At 41.4% G+C, this 12141-nt stretch overlaps 1 protein-coding gene across 4 annotated transcripts in view; it reads right to left on the minus strand.

Moving 5' to 3' along the window:
• The window catches only part of ROBO1 (roundabout guidance receptor 1), a 1469611-nt gene that overhangs the window by 564161 nt on the left and 893309 nt on the right, over positions 1–12141 (minus strand). For all 4 annotated transcript variants that reach the window (XM_077294071.1, XM_077294068.1, XM_077294069.1 and 1 more), the window contains exon 3: positions 12025–12108. In XM_077294071.1, coding sequence (XP_077150186.1) covers positions 12025–12108 — 84 coding nt within the window. The remainder of the gene's footprint in view (positions 1–12024; positions 12109–12141) is intronic.

Raw genomic sequence — 12141 nt, forward strand, 5'->3', positions numbered from 1 at the left:
CCTATCCCCTTTATTCTCATTTTATGTATCAACCTTTTGTGTGGCACCGTATCAAAAGCTTTTGAAAAGTCCATATACACTACGTCCACTGGGTTCCCTTGGTCTAGTCCGGAACTTACCTCTTCATAGAAGCTGATCAAATTAGTCTGACATGAACGGTCCCTAGTAAACCCATGCTGATACTGGGTCATGAGGTTATTCCTCTTCAGATACTCCAGTATAGCATCCCTTAGAATGCCCTCCAGGATTTTACCCACAGTAGAGGTTAAACTTACTGGCCTATAATTACCGAGTTCAGTTTTGTCCCCTTTTTGAATATTCGCACCACATTTGCTATACGCCAGTCCTGTGGTACAGACCCTGTTATTATGGACTCTTTAACCCCTTTCTGTCATTAGACGTACTATTCCGTCCATGTGGGGTGGGCCCTACTTCCCAAGGACGGAATAGTACGTCCAGCACGATCGGCCGCGCTCACGGGGGGAGCGCGGCCGATCGCGGCCGGGTGTCAGCTGACTATCGCAGCTGACATCCGGCACTATGTGCCAGGAGCGGTCACGGACCACCCCCGGCACATTAACCCCCGGCACACCGCGATCAAACATGATCGCGGTGTACCGGCGGTATAGGGAAGCATCGCGCAGGGAGGGGGCTCCCTGCGGGCTTCCCTGAGACCCCCGGAGCAACGCGATATGATCGCGTTGCTCTGAGGGTCTCCTACCTCCCTCCTCACCAAAGGTCCTGGATCCAAGATGGCCGCGGCATCCGGGTCCTGCAGGGAGGGAGGTGGCTTACCGAGTGCCTGCTCAGTGCAGGCGCTGGTAAGCTTGCTGCACTCTAAGTGAGATCGCCGATTTGACAGAGTGCTGTGCACACTGTCAAATCACCGATCTGTAATGACCCCCCGGGACAAAGTAAAAAAGTTTAAAAAAAATTTCCACATGTGTAAAAAAAAAAAAAAAAAATTCCTAAATAAATAAATAAAATAAAAAAATTATTCCCATAAATACATTTCTTTATCTAAATAAAAAAAAATCAAACAATAAAAGTACACATATTTAGTATCGCTGCGTCCGTAACGACCCCACCTATAAAACTATATCACTAGTTAACCCCTTCAGTGAACACCGTAAAAAAAAAAAAAAAAAAACGAGGCAAAAAACAACGCTTTATTCTCATACCGCCAAACAAAAAGTGGAATAACACGCGATCAAAAAGACGGATATAAATAACCATGGTACCGCTGAAAACATCATCTTGTCCCGCAAAAAACTAGCTGCCATACACCATCATCAGCAAAAAAATAAAAAAGTTATAGTCCTCAGAATAAAGCAATGCCAAAATAATTATTTTTTCTATAAATTAGCTTTTATCGTATAAAAGCGCCAAAACATAAAAAAAATTATATAAATGAGGTATCGCTGTAATCGTACTGACCCGAAGAAAAAAACTGCTTTATCAATTTTACCAAACGCGGAACGGTATAAACGCCTCCCCCAAAAGAAATTCATGAATAGCTGGTTTTTGGTCATTCTGCCTCACAAAAATCGGAATAAAAAGCGATCAAAAAAATCTCCCATGCCCGAACATGTTACCAATAAAAACGTCAACTCGTCCCACAAAAAACAAGAACTCACATGACTCTGTGGACTCAAATATGGAAAAATTATAGCTCTCAAAATGTGGTAACGCAAAAAATATTTTTTGCAATAAAAAGCGTCTTTCAGTGTGTGACGGCTGCCAATCATAAAAATCCGCTAAATAACCCGCTATAAAAGTAAATCAAACCACCCTTCATCACCCCCTTAGTTAGGGAAAAGCTAAAAAAATTTAAAAAATGTATTTATTTCCATTTTCCCATTAGGGTTAGGGCTAGGGTTGGGGCTAAAGTTAGGGTTAGGGTTTGGATTACATTTACGGTTGGGAATAGGGTTGGGATTAGTGTTAGGGGTGTGTCTGGGTTAGGGGTGTGGTTAGGGTTACCGTTGGGGTTAGGGTAAGGGGTGTGTTTGGATTAGGGTTTCAGTTATAATTGGGGGTTTCCACTGTTTAGGCACATCAGGGGCTCTCCAAATGTGACATGGCGTCCGATTTCAATTCCAGCCAATTCTGCGTTGAAAAAGTAAATCAGTGCTTCTTCCCTTCCAAGCTCTCCCGTGTGCCCAAACAGGGGTTTACCCCAACATATGGGGTATCAGCGTACTCGGAACACTTTGGAGAACAACTTTTGGGGTCCAATTTCTCCTGTTACCCTTGGGAAAATACAAAACTAGGGGCTAAAAAATAATTTTTGTGGAAAAATTTTTTTTTTTTTATTTGCATGGCTCTGCGTTATAAACTGTAGTGAAACACTTGGGGGTTCAAAGCTCTCACATCACATCTAGATGAGTTCCTTAGGGGGTCTACTTTCCAAAATGGTGTCACTTGTGGGGGGTTTCTACTGTTTAGGTACATTAGGGGCTCTGCAAACGCAATGTGACGCCTGCAGACCATTCCATCTAAGTCTGCATTCCAAATGGCGCTCCTTCCCTTCCGAGCCCTCCCATGCGCCCAAACGGTGGTTCCCCCCCACATATGGGGTATCAGCGTACTCAAGACAAATTGGACAACAACTTTTGGGGTCCAATTTCTCCTGTTACCATTGGGAAAATACAAAACTGGGGGCTAAAAAATAATTTTTTGGGGAAATTTTTTATTTTTTTTATCTTCACGGCTCTGCGTTATAGACTGTAGTGAAACACTTGGGGGTTCAAAGTTCTCACAACACAACTAGATAAGTTCCTTGGGGGGTCTAGTTTCCAATATTGGGTCACTTGTGGGGGGTTTCTACTGTTTAGGTACATTAGGGGCTCTGCAAATGCAATGTGACGCCTGCAGACCAATCCATCTAAGTCTGCATTGCAAATGATGATCCTTCCCTTCCGAGCTCTGCCATGCGCTCAAACGGTGGTTCCCCCCAGATATCAGGTATCATCGTACTCAGGACAAATTGGACAACAATATATAGGGTCCAATTTCTCCTGTTAACCTTGGAAAAATACAAAACTGGGGGCTAAAAAATAATTTTTGTGGAAAAAAAATATTTTTTATTTGCACGGCTCTCCGTTATAAACTGTAGTGAAACACTTGGGGGTTCAAAGCTCTCACAACACATCTAGATGAGTTCCTTAGGGGGTCTACTTTCCAAAATGTTGGTCACTTGTGGGGGGGTTTTACTGTTTAGGTACATTAGGGGCTCTGCAAACGCAATGTGACGCCTGCAGACCATTCTAGCTAAGTCTGCATTCCAAATGGCGCTCCATCCCTTCCGAGCCCTCCCATGCGCCCAAATGGTGGTTCCCCCCCACATATGGGGTATCAGCGTACTCAGGACAAATTGGACAACAACTTTTGGGGTCCAATTTCTCCTGTTACCCTCGGGAAAATACAAAACTGGGGGCTAAAAAATAATTTTTGTGGGAAAAAATTTTTGTTTTATTTTTACGGCTCTGCATTATAAACTTCTGTGAAGCACTTGGTGGGTCAAAGTGCTCACCACATCTCTAGATAAGTTCCTTAGGGGGTCTACTTTCCAAAATGGTGTCACTTGTGGGGGGGTTTCAATGTTTAGGCACATCAGTGGCTCTCCAAACGCAACATGGCGTCCCATCTCAATTCCTGTCAATTTTGCAGTGAAAAGTCAAACGGCGCTCCTTCCCTTCCGAACTCTCCCATGCGCCCAAACAGTGGTTTACCCCCACATATGGGGTATCAGCGTACTCAGGACAAATTGTACAACAACGTTTGGGGTCCAATTTCTTCTCTTACCCTTGGGAAAATAAAAAATTGGGGGCGAAAAGATCATTTTTGTGAAAAAATATGATTTTTTATTTTTACGGTTCTGCATTATAAACTTCTGTGAAGCACTTTGGGGGTCAAAGTGCTCACCACACATCTAGATAAGTTCCTTAGGGGGTCTACTTTCCAAAATGGTGTCACTTGTGGGGGGTTTCAATGTTTAGGCACATCAGGGGCTCTCCAAACGCAACATGGCGTCCCATGTCAATTCCTGTCAATTTTGCAGTGAAAAGTCAAACGGCGCTCCTTCCCTTCCGAGCTCTCCCATGCGCCCAAACAGTGGTTTACCCCCACATATGGGGTATCGGCGTACTCAGGACAAATTGTTTAACATCTTTTGGGGTCCATTTTCTCCTGTTACCCTTGGTAAAATAAAACAAATTGGAGCTGAAGTAAATTTTGTGTGAAAAAAAGTTAAATGTTCATTTTTATTTAAACATTCCAAAAATTCCTGTGAAACACCTGAAGGGTTAATAAACTTTTTGAATGTGGTTTTGAGCACCTTGAGGGGTGCAGTTTTTAGAATGTTGTCACACTTGGGTATTTTCTATCATATAGACCCCTCAAAATGACTTCAAATGAGATGTGGTCCCTAAAAAAAAATGGTGTTGTAAAAATGAGAAATTGCTGGTCAACTTTTAACCCTTATAACTCCCTAACAAAAAAAAATTTTGGTTCCAAAATGGTGCTGATGTAAAGTAGACATGTGGGAAATGTTACTTATTAAGTATTTTGTGTGACATATCACTGTGATTTAATTGCATAAAAATTCAAATTTCGAAAATTGCGAAATTTTCGAAATTTTCGCCAAATTTCCATTTTTTTCACAAATAAACGCAGGTAATATCAAAGAAATTTTACCACTATCATGAAGTACAATATGTCACGAGAAAACAATGTCAGAATCACCAGGATCCGTTGAAGCTTTCCAGAGTTATAACCTCATAAAGGGACAGTGGTCAGAATTGTAAGAATTGGCCTGGTCCATAACGTGCAAACCACCCTTGGGGGTGAAGGGGTTAAAGATTAAAATAGTGGTCTATCAATGACTGTACTTAATTCCTGCAGTACTCGGGGGTGTATCCCATCCGGGCCCGGATATTTGTCAATTTTAGTGATTTTTAGACGCCGCCGTACTTCCTGCTGGGTTAAGCAGGTGACACTTAATGGGGAATTTTTGTTATCACTGATCATATTGTCTGCCATGGGATTTTCTTTTGTAAATACTCATGAAAAAAGTCATTTAGCAGATTGGCTTTTTTTCCTACATCAACGTCTACAAACGGGGAAAACATTTGTCCCTAAAATTATGTTTTATATGGCCTGACATATATATTCTGTATAGGAAAGGGTTAAGAAACCATGTGTCAGAGACAAGATCAAAAGCAGTCAGGTTCCTATTGTCAGCTGAGCTGAATGCAGCAATCTAAATATTGTCAATCATGTTTCCTTGCTCCCTGTGACCCGGTCTGTACAGCGAGCATTATACATTGCAAAATAACAAAAGCTTTCATCTGCCAGAGGACAATTCCAAGCTAAGAATGGGAACCGGCCGTGCCGCAGCTATAAAAGATGGGCATGTGACAGATTAACAGAAGTGTGCTGGCACAATGATCGAATGGAGTCCCTCCCAGCATTAAATAACTTGCTACTGTTTGCAACGTCACCATTTTTCTTCCACTCTTCCAACATTAGTATCAGGATGGGAAAAAGTCGCAGTGACTTGGGAGGAAGCGCAATCAACGTAATGTACGCCGGGGCCTTTGGGGCAGAGATGCTGGACAGCCCCGAGCACCCAACCCTGCAGCTCTGGGGACAAATGATTGGAAACAAGAAGTAAAATAGAGCAAACACATTAAGCAGATTACACGACGATCTAATCCACTTCATGATGAGGAAATGCCAAAGAGAATAGTCAGGGCACTGCCCCGGCCATGGGCACAAAGGGGCACATCCATCATGTCAGGCATCCGCTGCTTTTCTATTATGTCACCAAGACTAATGGACAGAGATCCTGCTTCATTCACAATGATCCAAATCCAAATTCCAATAATTCTAAACTGTCAGTAAGAATGAACCGTGCCAGAAGAACGCACAGTAAGAATTCAGAAACCACAAGGAAAATATGCAGGTTTATTGTTATTATAATTAGCTTTTATTATCATTATTTTTAGTAGTAGTAGTAGGGTTTTTTTAGATTTTTTCTTTTATAAATGGTTAGCAACCTATTGGGCTTTACTTAGTTCTCCATACATTTCCATTCATTATAGCATGTAAAGGTTGCCATAGTAATTCCTTTTTTGTCATCTCCAAAGTAAACCCTCCTCTTGTGGTCAAATTTTCATGCAAATTGTATTATTCATATTATTCAGTTGTAAGATGCAAATACAAGGCAGGGAGTACGCTTGATTGACTTTTAAAGAGCATCCCATTAATGAAAAATCCAAGTATATCCAGCCGTCCCCAAACCATTATTAGCTGAAGGTCTGTGACTATAAATGTGTTTAAATGCAAAAGATTTACAGGGGTTCTAGTGCCTTCATAAAACATGAGGCCAACAGAGACTGGACTCATAGACTTACTGCAGTGTAGTATCTATCTATCTATCTATCTATCTATCTATCTATCTATCTATCTATCTATCTATGAATCTCCTATCTATCTATCTATCTATCTATCTATCTATCTATCTATCTATCTACCGTATTTATCTATCTATCTATCTATCTATCTATCTATCTATCTATCTATCTATCTATCTATCTAATATCTATCTCATATCTATCTATCCATTATCTATCTATCTATCTATCTATCTATCTATCTATCTATCTATCTCATATCTATCTATCTATCAATCCACTATCTATCTATCTATCTATCTATCTATCTATCTATCTATCTATCATATCTATTTATCTCATATCTAACTATTATCTATATACCTACAGTATCTTTCAATCTATATTCTTGCTTCTGTCCATTTTCTTTCTTTCTCTTTCTTTTTTGTTCTTCTCTCTTTTTTCTGTCTCTTTCTTTTTCTTTGTCTCTCCCCTTCAATCCTTTTTTATTTCCTTTTCAATGTTTCTCTCACGATTCCTTCCTTGTTTCTTCACTTTCTTTCTTTCTTTCTTTCTTTCTTTCTTTCTTTCTTTCTTTCTTTCTTTCTTTCTTTCTTTCTTTCTTTCCTTCTTTCCACTCCCGTCTTACCCGCTATCTCTCAGATAACTCTCTTCTCGACCCTCTTCAATCTGGCTTCCGCTCTTTACACTCTACTGAAACTGCCCTCACTAAAGTCTCTAATGACCTACTAACAGCTAAATCTAATGGTCACTACTCCATGCTAATTCTCTTGGATCTCTCCACAGCATTCGACACTGTGGATCATCAGCTCCTCCTCACTATGCTCCGCTCCATCGGCATCAAGGACACCGTTCTCTCTTGGTTCTCCTCCTATCTCTCTGACCGATCCTTCACTGTTTGTTTTGCTGGTTCCTCCTCCTCTCACCTTCCCCTTACTGTTGGGGTTCCTCAGGGATCAGTCCTAGGCCCCCTCCTCTTCTCTTTGTATACTGCCCCTATTGGACAAACAATCAGTAGATTTGGTTTCCAGTACCATCTCTATGCTGACGACACCCAATTATACACCTCTTCTCCTGCTTTCACGCCGACCTTCTTAGAAAACACCAGTGATTGTCTTACCGCTGTCTCTAACATCATGTCCTCCCTCTATCTGAAACTGAACCTGTCAAAAACTGAACTCCTCGTGTTCTCTCCCTCTACTAACCTACCTTTGCCTGACATTGCCATCTCCGTGTGCAGTTCCATCATTACTCCAAAGCAACAGGCCCGCTGCCTTGGGGTCTTCCTTGATTCCGAGCTTTCATTCACCCCCCACATCCGATCACTGGCTCGCTCTTCATATCTGCATCTCAAAAACATTTCTAGAATTTGCCCTTTTCTTACTTTTGACTCTGCAAAAACTCTTACTATTTCACTCATTCATTCTCTTATGGACTATTGTAACTCTCTACTAATCAGCCTCCCTCTTATCAAACTCTCCCCGCTCCAATCTGTCCTGAATGCTGCTGCCAGGATCATATTCCTCACCAACTGTTACACCGATGCCTCTACCTTGTGCCAGTCATTACACTGGCTACCCATCCACTCCAGAATCCAGTACAAAACTACTACCCTCATCCACAAAGCACTCCATGGCTCAGCACCACCCTACATCTCCTCTCTGGTCTCAGTCTACCACCCTACCCGTGCCCTCTGCTCCGCTAATGACCTCAGGTTAGCAGCCTCAATAATCAGAACCTCCCACTCCCGTCTCCAAGACTTTACACGTGCTGCGCCGATTGTTTGGAATGCACTACCTAGGTTAATACGATTAATCCCCAATTCCCACAGTTTTAAGCGTGCCCTAAAAACTAATTTGTTCAGACTGGCCTACCGCCTCAATGCATTAACCTAACTATCCCTGTGTGGCCTATTAAAAAAAAAAAAAAACCTAATCAGGTTCCTCGCATCATGTTCTCATACACTTTATGCAGTTAATAGCCGTCTGTGTCTGTACTGCTACATACTTAGGCTGTTAACTGGTTCATGCAGCTTTACATGAACACCCGAGCCTTACACTATGGCTGGTCCAAATAACTAAAGCAATTGTTACCATCCACCTCTCGTGTCTCCCCTTTTCCTCATAGTTTGTAAGCTTGCGAGCAGGGCCCTCATTCCTCCTGATATCTGTTTTGAACTGTGATTTCTGTTATGCTGTAATGTCTATTGTCTGTACAAGTCCCCTCTATAATTTGTAAAGCGCTGCGGAATATGTTGGCGCTATATAAATAAAAAATATTATTATTATTTCTTTCTTTCTTTCCCATTCCTTCTCTCTCTTTCTGTCCATCCACTTTCTTTCTTTCTTCATCCCTTTTGATCCTTTTTTCTTTCTTTCTCTCCAATCCTTCTTTCCTTTTTTCACTTTTCTTTGTCCGTCCTCTTTCTTTCTTTCTTTTCTTCTTTTTTTAACTGTCTTCTTCTTCCTTCCTTTCTTCCTTCCTCCTTTACTCCCTTCCTCAATTCCATCCTTCCTTCCTTCCATCCTCTTCTCCATCCCTTCTTTCCTTTCTTCCTTCTTCCTTCCTCCCTTCCTTCTTCCCTCCCTTTCTTCTGTCTTCCCTCCCTTCCATCCTTCCTTCCTTCCTTCCTCCCTTCCTTCTTCCCTTCCTTCCATCCTTCCTTCCTCCCATTCTTCCTTTTTCCCTCCCTTCCTTCCTCCCTCCCTTCCTCCTTTGCTTCCTTACAACTTTCCTCCCTTCCTCTCTTCCATCCTTCCTCCCTCTCTCCCTCCCTTCCTTCCTTCCTTCCTTCCTTCCTTCCTTCCTTCTTTCTTCCTTCCTTCCCTTCCTTCTTTCCTCCTTTCTTCCCTCCCTTCCTCCTTTCCTTATTTCCTTCCTTCTTCCCTCCCTTCCTTCATTCCTCCCTTCCTCCATTCCTCCCTTTCATCCTTTCATTCTTTCCTTCCTTCCTTCCTTCCTCCCTCCCTTCCTCTCTTTCTTCCTTCCTAACTTCTTCCCTTCCTTCCATCGTTCGTTCCTTTTCTTCCTTCCTTCCTTTCCTTCCTTCCTTCCCTTCCTTCTTTCCTCCTTTTCTTCCTCCCTCCCTTTCTTCTTACCTCCTTTCCTTCATTCCTTTTTCCTTTTTTCCTTCCATTCTTCCTTCCTTCCCTTTCTTCCTTCCTTCCTTCCTCCCTCCCTTTCTCCCTCCCTTCCTTTCTCTCATTCTTCTATATATGTAGCAATCTATCCATCTAACCATCTACAAAAAGATATTGATAAATAGTTGGTTTTGAATATTTCTAGCAGGCAAAAAACCCTGTTGCTATGGAAACAAGCAATAACTTTGACAGGTGTAAGTGGTAAGATTTAGCGGAAAAAGGTTACGTTATTTTGAAATTCTGATTAGAAAAACACAGCCATGTCAGGTGAAGACTGAAACTTTTGCCAAAACTTTCTAAAGCAGTCTTGATTTTGCATTATAATGTGCAGCCACCAAGTCTTATAATGCCTTGATCATCTGCCACATTGTCTTCATTCTGCGATTGTTAACTAGTGCCTTGTTCACACGTAACTGTTTTGATGCAGGTTTTTGTGTGCATTTTTACTTCTTTGCTTTAATTTACTATTTTTCCCAGTGAGTTTAAATTGGCTAAGCACAAAAACCACATAAATATTCATCAAAACTGTGCTTAATTTGCACTGCAGTCTTTTAGCATAGACCACATCGGATATGTTATGTGTGAACATATCACTTGTGTATTAAGAGTGATTTGACACTACATTAAAGCACCACTCCAGTGGGTTTTTTTTCTCAGTGCTGGAGTGGTGTTTATAGCCTAAGGACCTCTACACTCACCTGTCGCCATCTTCACTTTTTATCTGCGACACTCCGGTCCCGCATTGCCATTTTGTGACCACAACTTTTGACTGCCGAAAGTCAGAATGCACCGGTCCCCAGCTCTCAATGCAAGGCTATGAGAGCCAGAACTAAACTCTCATAGACTTGCATTAAAAAGTTACTGCCGGCGCGCACCAGAAAACACTAGAGTGATCCGGCAGGTAAAAAGGTGCTGGAGACCGACCGGAGTGGAGATGATAGAAGGTAAAGAAGGAGGCAGGTGAGTATAAGACTAAAAAGGCTGAGAGGTGTATTAAAGGAGTGCAATGATAATGGCCGCTCTATCTGTTTCTATGCCTACCTATTTCTATCTATCTATCTATCTATCTATCTATCTATCTATCTATCTATCTATTATCTCTCTATCTATCTATCTATCTATCTATCTATCTATCTATCTATCTTCTACCTATTTCTATCTATTATCTATCTATCTATCTATCTATCTATCTATCTATCTATCTATCTATCTATCATCTACCTATTTCTATCTATCTATTTATCTATCTTTATATCTCTTTATCTGTCCATATTACAGCAATCTCTCGCTTATCTCTTTCTCTATGTATACATCATATCTATTCTTCTTTTGTAGCATTGTGCACTTTGTAGCTATGGAAATTATATGTAATCACTGCAGGAAAAACTTTTAAATGACACTTCTTTTAGACAGAGCTCTGCATGTGACATGGCCGCCATCGTAAGATGGATTCCTGTAGAACGGTGTTTGACAAGAGTGCTTTTTCCACTTTCCACTGCAGGTAACATGATAAAAAGCATCTTTATCAAACAGGTTGCTTGTAGGACACCGGCATTTAAAATAAAAGCCGAGCTCTGTGAACAGTCACCTGCTGCGTAATAGAAGCGTCCATCTAACCTCGCTCCTGGCTTAAGTGGTTCCTTCGTTTTAGTCCTTTTCAACGTGAGGTCAGGAAAAGCTGCAGATAGCTGGTTATTGTCTAGTTATACCAAATACAAAGACTCCATCTAAATCTGATTCATTCAGTAGGTAGCACACAATAAAACTCAGTCCACTCCTTTAATATATAAGGATACAGATGAAGTTTGATATTAGCTCATGGTTAGCTTGAAGTCTACGAATTGACTTGTTTACATAGTTCCTTATCTATTATATATTGTTTGGAAAATAACTACATGACAAACTTTGCTCTGCTATATCTGCAAATAGTATCTAAACCTCATTTCATCCTGGTACTACATCAAATCCTATGCAAATTGCACGGTGAGAATCATCTAATGCACCTTTACCAACAAAGAATTGTGTCTGTACTTAGTGCTCCTGACAATAGTACAGAGCAGGCGGCGATATGAGGAGCGGTATGACAGTGCAGAGATAAGACGTTAACAACGACTCATTTGCTTTGCCATTCATAATGCATTCGGCCGCAGCCTGACAGATATGAATGGCAACCTGCTGACGTCTCCAGCATGCAAAGCATATACCTCATATATCTCATGATGCTTTTATCTCTTAGAGGCAATCACAAGCCATAATAAATGCTCCAAGTGTAGCAGAGCCAGGTTTGCCAAAGACGCACATGTGAGTAACACAGAGCTGTGACGTCACAGTGCATTTTCTACGGCTTTCGGGATGCGTAAAAGAAACAACCGCTCAACACTTTGAGCAAAATAAAAAAAGGAATTAAAAAGCAAACACAGGAGTAATGGGACAGTTGGAAGTTTTAGAAGATGCAGTAACTGTACCTGTATACACCAGAGAGTTGTCATCATTATCGGACGTAGGCGGCGGTGTGACTCCATTGCTCCCCCTCTCTGGGTCATCCGAGTCTGTTGAGAATAACATCACAGCTGCAGATGGGG

The sequence above is a fragment of the Ranitomeya variabilis genome, chromosome 3 (assembly GCF_051348905.1).
Source record: "Ranitomeya variabilis isolate aRanVar5 chromosome 3, aRanVar5.hap1, whole genome shotgun sequence".
Taxonomy (NCBI): Eukaryota; Metazoa; Chordata; class Amphibia; order Anura; family Dendrobatidae; genus Ranitomeya; species Ranitomeya variabilis.